This window comes from Hyla sarda, chromosome 10, assembly GCF_029499605.1.
Source record: "Hyla sarda isolate aHylSar1 chromosome 10, aHylSar1.hap1, whole genome shotgun sequence".
Taxonomy (NCBI): domain Eukaryota; kingdom Metazoa; phylum Chordata; class Amphibia; order Anura; family Hylidae; genus Hyla; species Hyla sarda.
This window is the reverse complement of record NC_079198.1, coordinates 104502709-104517960: the sequence shown is the minus strand read 5'-3', so window position 1 is coordinate 104517960 and position 15252 is coordinate 104502709. Positions and strand designations below refer to the sequence as shown.

At 42.8% G+C, this 15252-nt stretch overlaps 1 protein-coding gene across 4 annotated transcripts in view; it reads right to left on the bottom strand.

Moving 5' to 3' along the window:
• Window positions 1-7054: 7054 nt before the first annotated feature.
• LOC130293500 (Golgi integral membrane protein 4-like) overlaps window positions 7055-15252 on the bottom strand; it is a 125779-nt gene continuing 117581 nt past the window's right edge. For all 4 annotated transcript variants that reach the window (XM_056542276.1, XM_056542277.1, XM_056542275.1 and 1 more), the window contains one exon: window positions 7055-7196. Coding sequence is in view for 2 of the 4 variants with exons in the window: in XM_056542275.1 (XP_056398250.1) it covers window positions 7098-7196 (99 nt within the window). In the remaining 2 variants the exon portion in view is untranslated. The remainder of the gene's footprint in view (window positions 7197-15252) is intronic.

The window sequence follows — 15252 nt, the reverse complement described above, 5'->3', positions numbered from 1 at the left end:
TTGACTCTATGGCAGAGCCGGAGCGCTGCCTTCGGCAATCTCCGGCTCTGCCAAAGCGATGTATTGAGGGGGCATGTCGGCCGCAGCTTTGTGCGGTGGTCAACACGGGCTATCTGGCCAGTGAGCCGGGGCCCGGTACAGAGAGTTTGCGTGGGCCCCAGCGGTCGGACCCCACGCGATCTGAAATGTATCCCCTATCCTTAGGATTAGGGATACGTTTTTCACCACTGGACTACCCCTTTAAGGCTGCCCCTGAGGCTTCCCATGTTCTTTTAATAAACATATCCATTCTCTTATCCAATGGATCTTTAAGGGTCTCAAGGTCTTCAAAAGGAAGAGATCCCTTTCTGGAGATCTTGGAAATAGACACGTCAATTTTTGGAGGGTGATCCCAAGTTTTAGCTAGTGTTGGGCACGAATATTTGCATTTAGAATTTATTATCGTGAATATCGCAAATATTGCGAATATATTCGTTATATATTAGAAATTACGAATATTCACTTTTTCCGCATATGCGAATATTCGCATATATGAATATTCGCATATTCCTTCTTTTCACTTGTGGGCCAATTAGAATGATGCAAATACACTTGTCAGAGGTTATCAACAACATCCCTAGCAACCAATAGTAAAGTTGCCCACCCCCTCACTGTTTTCTTCCTCGAATACGTGCATATGCGAATATAACGAATACGCAAAATTCATGAATATAAGATGAATATTCGTCTATATATTGACGAAATATCGCGAATTCGAATATGGGCAATGCCGCTCATCACTAGTTTTAGTTTCAGTGTCAGCAAATGGATATTTTCTCTTTTTATCGGGGTTCTCCCACTCCTTAAAGGCAATGTCCGGTGCTCACTTTTCTTATTGTATCCGTTCCGGGCTGCAAAAAAAAATAAGAAAATAAGCTTTCTCTTGCCTGCCTACGCTCCCCCGGTTCTCCGGTACAGGTGTTCGGTCCCCGGGCTGTATTCTTCTTACTTCCTGTTAGCCTGGCACGTCACACGGAGCTTCAGCCTATCACTGGCCGAGGTGGGACACCGGGCTAACAGGAAGTAAGACGAATACAGCCCGGGGACCGAACACCTGTACTGAAGCACCGGGGGAGCCTAGGCAGGTAAGAGAAAATTTGTTTTCTTTTATTTTTCAGCCCGGAATGGATAAAATAAGAAAAGTGAGCAAAGGACATCTCCTTTAAGAATAACTTTAGAGATAATTTTATGTATAGGAAATACTTTGATTTTTTAGACTCAAGACCCTCAAACATAATATCTTGAATTGATCTTGATTCCATGGGCTCCTCCATATTCAGAGTGGAACGTACAGCTTTTACTAACTGATCAGTGTCCTCAAAAGGAAAAAAATGCTTTCCCTGAGGAGTCTTCCTCTGACTCCTCTCCTGAGTCTGACACATCTGGCACAATAATACCGTCTTCTTCAGCGTCAGACTGAGTTAAGGCCACTGGAGTAGTAATAACATTTGAAGCAGTGGGAAGAGGAGCAGTATCAATGGCTATAGGATTAGTAACCGCTGTAAAATGCTGGATGGATGACTGGATCTCCTTTCTAATAAGATCCTGCATTTGTGCCAGAAGAAACGGAACTAAGGCTGGAACCTCCGAAGTAATCAGCTTATTAATACGAGACTGACATGAAGCCTTTTCATATTCAGGAGGTAATTTTTCTTTACACATGTTACATTCACGATTTTTTTGTCTTTTTAGAAGCTTTCCTAGGTGCATCATCACCCTGCTGAAAATAACCAAAAAGACCACAATTTAAAAAGAAAAAAAGATCTAAAACATAGAAAAAATACACTCACTCAGGAACTGCCGGTACCATAGATCGTGTCTTTGCAGATGAATCAGATGGAGTACGCTTTGGGTTGTCACCGCTGGTACTCATGCTGGAAGCACAGGAAAAAATCCCCCACTCAAATGCTGGACAGGTATGGAATGACTGGCCAGCAGGGCCGGCGATATGGCAGGGCAATTCAGGCAATTGCCCAGGGCACCAATCCCCCAGTGGGCCCCCTGCGGGCTGCTCAGTGGTGGATCCAGGGTAGGATCTGCCACTGAGCAGCCCGCAGGGGGCCCCGTCACATTCGGGAAATCCCTGTGTCCCGACAGATCCTTTTAAAACACAAAGATGTCCCGGTTACCTTTCTGCAGCCCCGCATTAACTGTAAAAATGCAGGGGCCGCCCGGAGGTAGCGCATGCAGGGACGTCACCGACGTCCCGTGCATGCGCCTATAGGAGCAGAGCATCAAGGAGGGGGATGCGCACGCATAATAAGTTACCTGCGCGTCATCTTCAGTGCTCTGACCACCGCTCATCCAGTCCCGGGACCTACAGCTATGGCCTATAGGCCATTGCAGTAGATTGGGACCCCTGACTAGAGGAGCGGTGGACGGAGCACTGAAGTGGGGTAATACACAGACATTCAGCCTCCAGCCATACACTGTATATGGCTGAAGGCTGTATGTCTGTGGGGGAGCTATACTGCACCTAATGTGGGGGAACTATACTGCACCTAGTGTGGGGGAACTATACTGCACCTAATGTGGGGAACTATACTGCACCTAATGTGGGGAACTATACTGCACCTAATGTAGGGAACTATACTGCACCAAATGTGGGGAACTATACTGCACCTAATGTGGGGGGATGTATACTGCCAACCTAATGTGAGGGGACCTATACTGCCAACCTAATGTGGGGGAACTATACTGCCAACCTAATGTGATGGGACCTATACTGCCAACCTAATGTGGGGGAACTATACTGCCAACCTAATGTGGGGGGAACTATTCTGCCAACCTAATGTGGGGGGAACTATTCTGCCAACCTAATGTGGGGGGAACTATTCTGCCAACCTAATGTGGGGGGACCTATACTGCCAGCCTAATGTGGGGGAACTATACTGACAACCGAATGTGGGGGAACTATACTGACAACCGAAAGTGGGGGAACTACAACCTAATGTGGGGGAAATATACTGCCAACCTATGTGGGGGAACTATAAAAAATATAAAACTGTACTATTCTGATCCCTATAACTCTTATTTTTCTGTATATGGGGATGTATGAGGGATCATTTTTTGCGCTGTGATTTGTAGTTTTTATCTTGTTTTGATAGGACTTTTCAATTGCTTTTTAGATATTTTTTTATGGTATTTGAAGTGACCAAAAATGTGCAAATCTGGTTAGTGCATCATTGTCTTTGAGTGCTGCCAGCATTGCTGCAGAGGTTGAAGGACTGGGAGGTTGTTTGTTGATTTATTTTGAGTATTGATGAGTGTGGCTAAATAAAGGGTGTCCACCCACCCGATAATAAACAAACAGTCTCCCAGCAATACATTAACAGTAATGAAGGGGGAATGCATTAAACTTAACTTTTAATGGGATATTATAATATAAAACCACCTCAATAGATGTGCAGTATATGGAAGGACTGTACTGAATAACGTTAATATTAAGGTAAACCCTACACCGCCTGTTAAAAGATAGGGTATTAAGACCAAAAATAACAACGCATCTCATACAAAAATGGTAAGTTAGCCCGTTTGTTCAGGGTCCAGGGTCAACGCATTCGTCTACCAGGAGATTTTGGAGCACTTCGTGCTTCCTTTCCTTTTAAGTTGCATTAATGAAATACAATGGACTTTTGTACGATATTCTACTTTTTCGAGTTTCACTTGCAGATTTCTTGTATATTTCTCTATTTCTTGTCAGTATTTAGTTCAATATTTCCATTAATAAGCGCAAAAGTAACAAATCTAACAAATATAAGGGTGGGCTTAGACAGAGGAAGAGATTTATCAAAACCTGTGCAGAAGAAAACCGATGCAGTTGCCTATAGCAACCAATCAGATTGCTTCTTTAATTTTTAACACCTTAAAGGGGTATTCCGGCCAAAGGCATCTTATCCCCTATCCAAAAGATAGGGGATAAGATGACTGATTGTGGGGAGTCCCAGCGGTGCCCCCCCCCCCCCAATAAGACCCATATCACCCTTTCTTAACCCATATCCTCCTATCTCCATGCAGCACTCACGTTCTATGCCAGGCTGCTGCTCCAGTCTGGTAAACCTCTGTGTTTCCGGGACTGGAGACGTGACATCTTGCCACGCCCCTCTCGTGACCTCACGCCACACCCCCTCCATTCATGTCTATAGGAGGGGGTCGTGACATGCACGGAAATCGCAGGGGGTCCCAGCGGTGGGCCCCCCCCCAAATCATACATCTTATCCCCTATCCTTTGGATAGGAGACAAGATGTATTTGGTTGGAATGCCCCTTTAACCCCTTGCCGCAAATGGACGTTCATTAACGTCCATCTGTGGCTCCCGAGTTATGACACACACTCAGCAGGTGAGCGCGCATCATACCCAGTGGGTCCCGGTTGCTATAGGCAACCAGGACCCACGGCTAATGCCGGACAATGACGATCGGGCTGATGTCCGGCTTTAACCTTTTAAACGCCGCGATCAAACTTGATCGACGTGTCTAAAATTAAAGTAAACCTTGCCGGTTAGCTCAGTGGTGCTGTTCCGGAACACTGCGGTAAAACCGCGGCATCCCGAACAGCTTGCAGGACAGGAGGAGGATCCCTATCTACCTCCTCACTGTCCGATCACCGAATGACTGCTCTGTGCCTGAGATCCAGGCAGGAGCAGTTGAGCGGTGATAACACTGATCAATGCCATGCTATTGCATGGCAGTGATCAGTGTAGGAAATCAGTGTGTGCAATGTTATAGTCCCCTAATAAAAGTTTGAATCCCCCCCTTTTCCCATTTAAAAATAAAACCGGTGTAACTAAAAATAAACATATGTGGTATTGCCGTGTGCGTAAATGTTCGAATTATAAAAATATATCATTAATTAAACAGCACGGACAATGGCATACACGTAAAGAAATTCCAAATTCCAAAATAGCGTATTTTTGGTCACTTTTTATACCATATAAAATTTAATAAAAAGTGATCAAAAAGTCAGATCAAAACCAAAATAGTACTGATGAAAACTTTAGATCACGGCGCAAAAGAATGAGTCCCCATACCACTCCTTATATGGAAAATAAAAAAATGAGAGGGGTCAGAAGAAGACAATTTTATACATACAAATTTTTTAAGTAGTAAAATAAAATCAAAGCTACATAAAAGTAGACATCTGAGCTTCTTGTGGTTCTGTTGAAGAGAACTCAGATAATCAAAAACCTACTGGTGATCCATCTTTGGTCCAGCCAACTCACAGGGAGCTGGGCGAGCTGCATTTTTTTGTGAAAGGCAAAATCAGTTATCAGAGTCCTGTACAGTATTTGTTCGATTATGTCATCTGAATACCACAAGGGTCTTCTGCATATAAACATATTGTTGGCCCATACTGTACTTTACCTAATATCGTGTAAAATCAGAGATACTTTAGAGTCAAAAACATGCTGTAATGCCGATGGTCAGCAACCAACGGCATATGGTCTCTCTCTGCGCGCTGCTGTCTCTCTGGAGGAGAAAGTAGTATGGCAATGACCAAAGTATTTTCTGATCTTGCCTTTAGACGCCACATGTGTTCTCTGGCTGTAACATATAGGATCAATGCACATGTCTCTAATGTGTGACTTGTTCCAGCTTAGAACCTCCTATTTAAGGCTGCCCTGCCCATCTGATGCCAGAGCAAAAGAATGCTTTTTTCCCCATAGTGAAGGTATGTTGTTCCCGATTCCCTACCTGTATCTAACCTGTGCCTGTTGACTTCTCTACTACCCTCCGCTCCCCAACACCAGGAACACTCTTGGGGTAGACACCTGGTACCCTAGCAGCAGAAATCCAGCGTCCACATCCTGGATAGGGATTTAAATTGAGAAGGTACTTAAACTCAATTTTGAGTTTGGCCCCAAGTACAACTGATTGGATTGCATAGCGGGTCCAAACCCATTGAGGTGTTACTTGACTTTTTTTCACTATTTGTATGGCATTTTTTGGCCTACAAAAAAAGGTATAGCCCTATTTTAATTTATGCTGTATTTTAGGCCATAAAAGTAACTGTGCATTTTAAATTTCGAGCCATAAAAATTATGGCCAAAAATGCATGTACCTTTAAACAAAAGGTCATATTACCATTTAATAGAACTCAATAGTAAAAAATCTCAAATAATTACATGACTCACCTCCATATCACTAAAAAGTAGACAGTAGGCATGCTGTGGTTTTAGGGATTATAAATAATTCAAAATGGAACATGAAAGCCAGTGGTGACGTATAAAAGAACTTATAGAAATACATTACCTAGCTGTAAGTGTGTTCCTAGTGGAAGATACCCTAAAAATGGCATTTTAGAGATGATATAGTAGAGTGAGGAATGGGCTACATAAAGATACAGCATTTTAACCCAATCTTGAATATTTACTAGACGTGCTATTTCTGACGAGTACATAGAAGGATTTGCCTTCGTCCAGTTAAGTGCTGCATGGTCTGGGCAATGTCTTTAAAAATCTAATGGAGCAGACATATCGCCTTAAGCAAACATGCAGCGTTCAGCCTCCTATAATGTAATTTATAAATAAAATGGAAACAAATCAGATATTCCCAACCATTATTTAATCAGTGGAAAAGCCTCGGTTATGTTTCCAGAAATGCAGAACATCGCACTCACTTTGCGATCCACAGATGGAGAAGGGATGACCCTGAATGGCTGGACTCAGTAATACAATGATCATATTAAAAAAAGCTTTCTTGTATAGTGAACATCAGAACATTCTTCATCTTGTTTGTACCAAGATCAGTCTAGAGACCAGACATATGTAGGTCACCACAGTCATCTGGGTTAAAGACCCACAGAAAAGTTTATACAAGATAAAGACCAAAGAGGGATCTGCACAAAAGTAATGAAAAAATATGTATATTCTTCATCTGCACAAAATGCGTTTTTAATGGAGACGTTGACCCCCCAGTGCTTCTGATATTTACACAGCCATTTACAGTCTAGGCCAATTCTCCAGAAGGCCCAAAGCCATCGCAACCTGTCGCCGCCACAATCCTATGGTCTGATAGTCTGGTCCTTGTTTCTCTCCTCATATAAGGCTCTTATTATAGTCAGTAATATCCATCTCTTCTGTTTTTTTCATCTATGTTATCTGCTCCTTCATCATGTTCCAGGTCATCTACATTGTCTGGTTCACCACCACGTTCTTCCTACAAAACATAAAAAATAGAACAACATAATAAGCTTTGCAAAGAAGGTAATAAGATTCATGTATAAGATACAACAGAAGAGAAGATGTAGACCTCAGATCAAAAGCTTATCGTAAAAGGCCACCCTCCAGTGCTTGATTAAAATTTGACATAACAAGGAAAAAAAAGTATAGATGAAGTACTTGGTGCCCTCCATTGTGGTACTTCTGCCAAGGATCAACCGATTCCTGGTCCCCTCTGCATTCATGTATAATGGTCACCAGCTTCTAAGACCATTCTATGCCCAGTCCATATAAAGTAGATGAATGGTGCAGTGTCAGACTTCAAGTCCAAGGGTGCTCAATCCTCAAGACCCGACCATGGCCATACGATTCCATAATGTACCCTATGCACAGTGTGCTACAATAGTCTAAGATACATTTACTGTTCTCAAAGTATGGGGACGATCATCAATGTTGGTCCATCAAAGAGCAGGGGATGTGTCTAGGACTGCTGAAGCAAACCCTGCATAGGGTGTTCGGAGAAGCTAGAATAGAACTGTACAGCAACTATGGCAGTGCTACATGTTTTATTGCCAAATCCAAGACTTCATCCAGACTTTTGATTTGCAGAAACATGCAGGTCACAACATGATCACATTCACTTTTCTTAACTTCAATGCACAGATGCCATTTTGGCAAAGTGGGAAGAGAAGCTGTCAGAAAGTGGTTTCACATTGTAACTAAATTATGGTTACTAAAAAAGTACAGGTTATCTGACTAAGAGTAAGTGGAGAGCAATAAGGCCTCGTTCACATTGCCGTCGGACCTGCTATTCGGAGTCCCGTTGGCAATCCGGCCAGAAGGAAGGGAGTTTAGCGGAGAAAAAAAATAGTGCGGTAGTAGCCCTTTGCATCCAACCCTTTTCAGGGTCCAATCGGCTTAATAAAAAAAATAAAAAAAATAAGCCGATAGGATCCTTAATGGGTCGGATGCAAACTGCTGTGCGAACCTAGCCTTAGGCAATAAAAAAATAAAAACAACATTGCAACAGGAAGGGGTTTAATTTATAAAAATCTGGGTGCCTTCAGCTGCCACAAGAGGGAGCTTTCTGTCTACTGTATTAGTAAAGCGATCAATGAAACAGTATGCGGTAAGTCTCTAGTGGTGGCTGTAGGCTGAAGATAATTGTACATATTTTTTATGTCTATGCAGGGAATTTGGAGCCTTGTATTACAAAAACTAAGCTGGGGAAGAAGGATATGCAAGGCAACTCTCTGATGCCACCTTTTGGAGGTATCTTTCTCTTCAAGACTGGGGATTTTATAAGGCAAGCCAGAAATTCCCTGGAAAGGAAAGCTAGTTTCTTACTTTCTTTAGTTTCTGCTTATTAAACCCCCAGTCATGTCCTAAGGCTTCAAAGTAGTCAAACACTAAACTGAAGGAAAAGCTACCTCAAAAAGATGGCATCAGAATGCTGCTTTGCATATCAGGCTTCCCAGAATTCAAAGTAGAGCGTAAATGGCCTGTTACTCCCCACACGTCTTTATGGCACTCTCCTCATGGAGAAACCATACCCCTTTGTCCCCAAAAAAAACCCTGAACTTTAAACACTATCAAGATATACTGAAGAGTAAACTAGTGCCCAAAAATGACATGATAATAAAGAATAGAGCTGCCTTTTAAGTCTCCAGTGTAAATGATAAGATTGTGATGTCAGCTGCAGCTCAGCTTCGAATAGTTAAAATAATCTAAGTGCTTGTCACAATCTGAGAGTAATGACAGGAGCGGCTGGGTCCCATACGCACATAATAACATATTTAGCAGTAGCCATTTGTTGTATTGTTGAGTTACAATTACTTAACAGAATGGGCCATGTGATGGCGGCGCAGCCAGGAGCGGGGCATGCTGGCAATCTGACATGCCTCAATAAATAAATGGCTCTATTGTTCCCTTGCTAGCAAAATGGAGCCACAGAGTGGAATTTTAATAGCATTCCCTACCCACCCATAAATGTAATAGTCACTCAATGTGGTCAGATTCTGCCAAAAGTATTTTAGACATACAGTGAGAAAATAGAAATGTGTAATGATGGGAACCGGTAAAAGCAACGTTTTATAGGCTTATAAAATAGAAGCCTTCATCTTTATAAGAAGTCAAAAATAGCCTTCCCCTTATCCGACATAAGGGGGGTGAATGAGTTCTGACAGATCTGCAACACTTGTAGGACGGGAGGTAGGTGTGTGTGTGTGTGTGGAGGGGGGGGGGGGGAGGGGGCTAGCAGTTTTATTGCTGCTTCTCTATAATTATCAGGACAAGTAATTAGAGGAAAATTAGTTTAGAAGAGAGGGCCCTTACATAAAGAAAACTAATAATCTGGAAAAACGTAAAGCGGATCTGTCACCTAATCACACTGCCCTATAGAGACATGTTGGCATAGGATGGACCTGTCCCAGTAATATTCTGCTCTTACATACCATATAAAATATGTCTAATCTGCTATTTTTTTTTGTGGCAAATGGACCTAGGACGGGTTTGGAGAAAAACTGGCACCACCAGGTCTCACTGACTTGAATGGGTTCTGTTGGGGATAAGGTATTTTACCGGAGAGCACCCGGAGAAAAAAATGGGACATGTTTACATTTTTTTTTCTTCACTCAACTTCCAACAAAGCTCTATATACCGGAGCACAACAGCAGTGTGAGCCCTAGTGGCAGTGCTGAGCTGCAGCATCAAGGCCTCCTCCCTCCCCTTCCTTGCATAATAGTGCTGCTCCAGATGCCCCTTATCACTGCTCCTTCCTTATTCGTGCTATGTGTTATTCCTGCAGAAACCGGCCTATTAAGCCAATCACTGGTCACAGTGGTTACCCTTCTTCGTCAGGGATTGGTTAAGCAGGCCGTTCTTGTGGGGATAACATGTCACAGACACCAGGAAGAAGCAGTGACTAGTGGGGATGGTGAGCTATCAGAATGGCAGCTTCAGGGGATCAGGGTAGCTGGGTATCACTTTTTCTTTTCTACCACTCCCAGCCATATTTAAAAAAAAATTGGGCCTACTGGGAGATGTAGTTTTATAAACAGCTGGAGGCACACGGGTTGGAAGACACTGTTCTTCACAGAAGATGAGGTCCCATGCAAACACGGACAATAGATATATAAATGAAAAATGAAAATAGCGCCAAGTGTCCTGAATCATACCGTGCATGTGGATACCCTCATGTGACCATCTCAGTTCCGGGTTGTTCATGAAAAAGTCTGAAAGGCCTGATGCTCAGTCTTTATATGCATGTAGGGGAGACGACTCAACACGTGTTCGCAATGCAAGGAGCTGTCATGTAGCTGCAGAGACATTAATTGGGTACTCCACTGGACAAAACAAATTCAATTAACTGGTGCCAGAACGTTAAACAGATCTGTAAATTATCCAAGTAGAAACACTATCCGGCATTGCTGAGAGTGAACATGCGTCTGTGAAACAGGTATAGTGTGGATACAGTCCTAAGGGTAGTGCTCAATCTTACAGAAAAAGAAGGAATTCTACCAACATGGCAATGAAGGAGAAATGATGACACTCACCCCAAAGATGGACTTGCATGGATGACTTTATTGTGTGCTCGTCAACCAAAGTGCATGTGCATAGCAGCGTTCAGGCAGGTGAAGGCGGCCAAGGACGCCGGGAGACCCAGCGTGTAGGTTACAGCTGTCTCGCACTTCCGTGCTTCGTAAGACCATGGTCTTACGAAGCACGGAAGTGCCAGACAGCTGTAACCTACACGCTGGGTCTCCCGGCGTCCTTGCCCGCCTTCACCTGCCTGAACGCTGCTATGCACATGCACTTTGGTTGACGAGCACACAATAAAGTCATCCATGCAAGTCCATCTTTGGGGTGAGTGTCATCATTTCTCCTTCATTGCCAGATTTGTAAATTACTTCTATTTAAAAATCCTAATCCTTCCAGTACTTATCAGCGGCTGTATGCTCCACAGGAAGTTCTTTTCTTTTTGAATTTCCTTTCTGTCTGAACACAGTGCTCTCTGCTGACACCTCTGTCCATTTTAGGAACTGTCCAGAGCATGATAGATTTGCTCCGGACAGTTCCTAAAATGGACGGAGGTGTCAGCAGAGAGCACTGTGGTCAGACAGAAAAGAAATGAAAAAAAAAAAAAAAGAGCTTCCTGTTAAGCATCCAGCCGCTGATCAGTAATGGAAGGATTAAGATTTTTAAATGTTTAACTTTCTGGCACCATTTAATGAAAAAAATTATGTTTTCCAGTGGAGTACTTTAAAAGTTCACTTTCAGTATGTGACAACATCATATATAAAAATAAGTCCAGGGAATATATGGTTAAAATGCAGATGCTGCTGCTGCAGCTTCTCCAGAGCAACTGTTGTATAAAGCCTTCCAGAATGTGATGGGTGTGCAGCTGTTTCCTCCGCCGAGCACCATATCAGCGCTGAGCCCTAATCTTCCTGGGCTTGGATGCGTGAAGGTAACTTGGCTCGGTAAATGTTTCCTGGCAGAATCCTTAATCAAATCCCGCGTATTAGCTGTAAGTGGTTCTGGAAAGAAACCAGATGGGGTTTGGTATCTCTCTGGGAAGATCATGCTGAATTCATAGGGTATTAGGAGAAGAAAGCTTCCGTGGTCTGTCTCCTGGCTAATGAAAACGGCGCATTATTTATAAGGAGAACTTGACTAAAGTGCTGCTCCTTTACACGTAACGCCAGGGATCCGCAGCTTTGGAACATGTTCCAGATGATTAGTTCATTGTAATGTCAGCAGTTCATCACTAGGGGCACTCTATTATTTACTGGAAAAGACAGCTCAGTTAGCTCAACGTTGGGGGAGATTTATCAAAACCTGTGTAGAGGAAGAGTGGTGCAGTTGCCCATGGCAATCAGATTGCCCCTTTCATTTTTCACAGGTCTCTTTAAAAATGAAAGAAGTGATCTGATTGGTTGCTATTGGCAACTGCACCACTCTTCCTCTGCACAGTTTTTGATAAATCTTCCCCAACATGTCTGTTTCGGTAATTATTGCCTGAAAGGGACACGCGTTCATGGGCTGTGTCTGGTTCTGCAGCTTCGTTCTCTTGAAGTAATTTGGGGATGAGCTGCAATACCACTGACAACCTGTGGACAGATGTGATGCTGTTTGAGGAAGAAAGCAGCAATATTTCCTAATACTGTACTACACCTTTAAACATAGGTTCTGAAATACCTTTTCTTAATACTTTGTGTTGCGTTGTCCCTCTGTTATTCTTCTTGGAATTAAAGGGGTACTGCAGTGGAATTTTTTTTATTTATTTTTTATTAACTGGTGGCAGAAAGTGATAACGATTTGTAAATGACTTCTATTGAAAAATCCTAATCCTTCCAGTATATATCAGCTGCTGTATGCTCCACATGAAGTTATGTAGTTGTACACAGGATGTATAGGGAGAGGTATAAGCAGTAGAAAGAGAGAAGTGCTCATGCCGCTGTACAGAACACTGATGAGACCTCGCTTGGAGTATTGTGCGCAGTACTGGAGGCCGTATCTCCAGAAGAATATAGATACTCTAGAGAGAGTTCAGAGAAGATTCTGAACTAGTACATGGATTGCAGGATAAAACTTACCAGGAAAGGTTAAAGGACCTTAACATGTAAAGAATAAAGATGAGACAGAGGGAATACGATAGAGATTTTTAAATACATAAAGGGAATCAACACGGTAAAGGAGAAGATATTTAAAAGAAGAAAAACTACCACAAGAGGACATAGGTATAAATTAGAGGGGCAAAGGTTTCTGCAGTAATATCAGGAAGTATTAGTTTACTGAGAGAGTAGTGGATGCATGGAATAGCCTTCCTGCAGAAGTGGTCGCTGCAAATACAGTGAAGGAGTTTAAACATGCATGGGATAAGCATAAGGCTATCCTTCATATAAGATAGGGATAAGCATAAGGCTATCCTCCATATAAGATAGGGATAAGCATAAGACTATCCTTCATATAAGATAAGGCCAGGGACTATTCATAGGATTCAGATTATTGGGCAGACTAGATGGGCCAAATGGTTCTTATCTGCCGACACATTCTATTCTTTTGGTGGAATTTCGCCTGAACTGCATTTATGGCCCAAAATACAGCCATTTTTGGCACAGATTTTGTGCTGTAAATGACCCAAAAAACATATAGGGGGAGATTTATCAAAACCTGTGCAGATGAAGAGTGATGCAGTTGCCCATAGCAACCAGATTGCTTTTTTCTTTTCTAAAAGAGGCCTGGGAAAAATGAAAGAAGCCATCTGATTGGTTGCTATGGGCAACTGTACCACTCTTCCTCTGCACAGGTTTTGATAAATCTCCCCTATAAAAATCTAAAAATACAGGCAAAAATTGTAACCGAAAAAACAGACAATAAAAAAAAAAAAAAATGACTGAAAATATGTCTGTAAAAAACAGCAGTCTATTGAGCCACAAAATAACAACTTAAGAAATTGTAGGTGAACAAGGCCTTAGACTGTATAGGGGACACAGACCCTCAACAATGGGAATGGTACGGCCCAGTTGTCTTCCTCATCTAAGTGTTGAGGCCAACCAAGTTCATCCCAAATCATATAGTGGAGATTTATCACAACCTGTCCAAAGGAAAAGTTGTCCAGTTGCCCATAGCAACCAATCAGCTCGCTTCTTTCATTTTGCACAGGCCTTGTTAAAAATGAAAGAAGTGATCTGATTGGTTGCTATGGGCAACTTTTTCTCTGGACAGGTTTTGATAAATCTCCCCCATAGTGGAGATTTATCACAACCCGTCCAGAGGAAAAGTTGTCCAGTTGCCCATAGCAACCAATCAGATTGCCTCTTTCATTTTTAACAAGGCCTGTGCAAAATGAAAGAAGCGATCCGACAACCTATATCCCTATTGTGTCCCTACTGTGTTGATCCAGAGGACAGAAAAAAACCCTGATGAGACTGATGCCAATTGCCCCATAACAAGGGGAGAAATTCCTTCCAGACTCCAAATACGGCAACAGAATAAATATCTGGATCTCCTCTGGCAGATAGTTCACCATCTCCTCTGACAGATAGTTCCATAGTCTCACTGCTCTTACAGTAAAGAACCCCCTGTCTGTGCCGGTCTAGAAACTTTCTAATAAAGTGTTTGCTCAGCATAACATTCACACAGATATACACACATGCAGATAGTGTAGAAAAGTTGGGTTTGTCATCTGGCACAGCTCATGCTGATCTTCTATGTGCAATAATACGTCCATTAGACCCAGATAGCACCACGCGCTGTCTCTTCTGTAGTCTACTCTGCACATAGCTTTTTCTTGATTTGCTTTGCAGCAGCACGATTCCCACGGCGCTGGAATCAGCGCAGATGTGGCCTGTCATCTCCGAAAGGACAGAGAAACCGCTACGTGTTTAGAATGAGACGTTGTTGTGCAAAGACGCCGCCATGCATGATAATGTGCACACTGAAGCTTCACCTAAAAATCCAACGACGGCGACCCCAAAGGATCAGAAGCTTAAAATTATACAGCAAAAAAAAAAAATCAGGTTAGCTGAGGTCAAGAGCTTGTCACTGGAAGCGAAAAAGACACAGAGGAAAGTTATTAACCCTACAGACAATAATGACATTTGGCAACTTACTGTATGTGATCGGAGAAAAAGGAGCCACTGCAATTTGCTGGCAGGCACTCCCATCTTCTTCACGCAAAAGGCCCTTCCATGCTAGTTAAAAGGGGGGTCCACCTTTAAATCCTACTTTTTATGTTTTATTCTGATGCATCTGATGGCTATATTCGCTGCAAATACCGTTGGATAGCTGTTCAGTGTACCCTACCAGGATACCTCCAGCTGTTACAAAACTACAACTCCCAGCTTGCCCGGACAGCCGAAGGCTGTCCGGGCATGCTGGGAGTTGTAGTTTTGCAACAGGTGAAGGCACCCTGTTAGGGTATAAAAGCAAACTGTACCTTTTACTAATCTAATGGTGGTTGCCAAACTTATAAAATCTCCTTTTTATTTCTCAGCCAAGTGTCAAGAAGGTGGAGCCAAGCTGCTAAAAATGTCACGGTCTGGCATGCC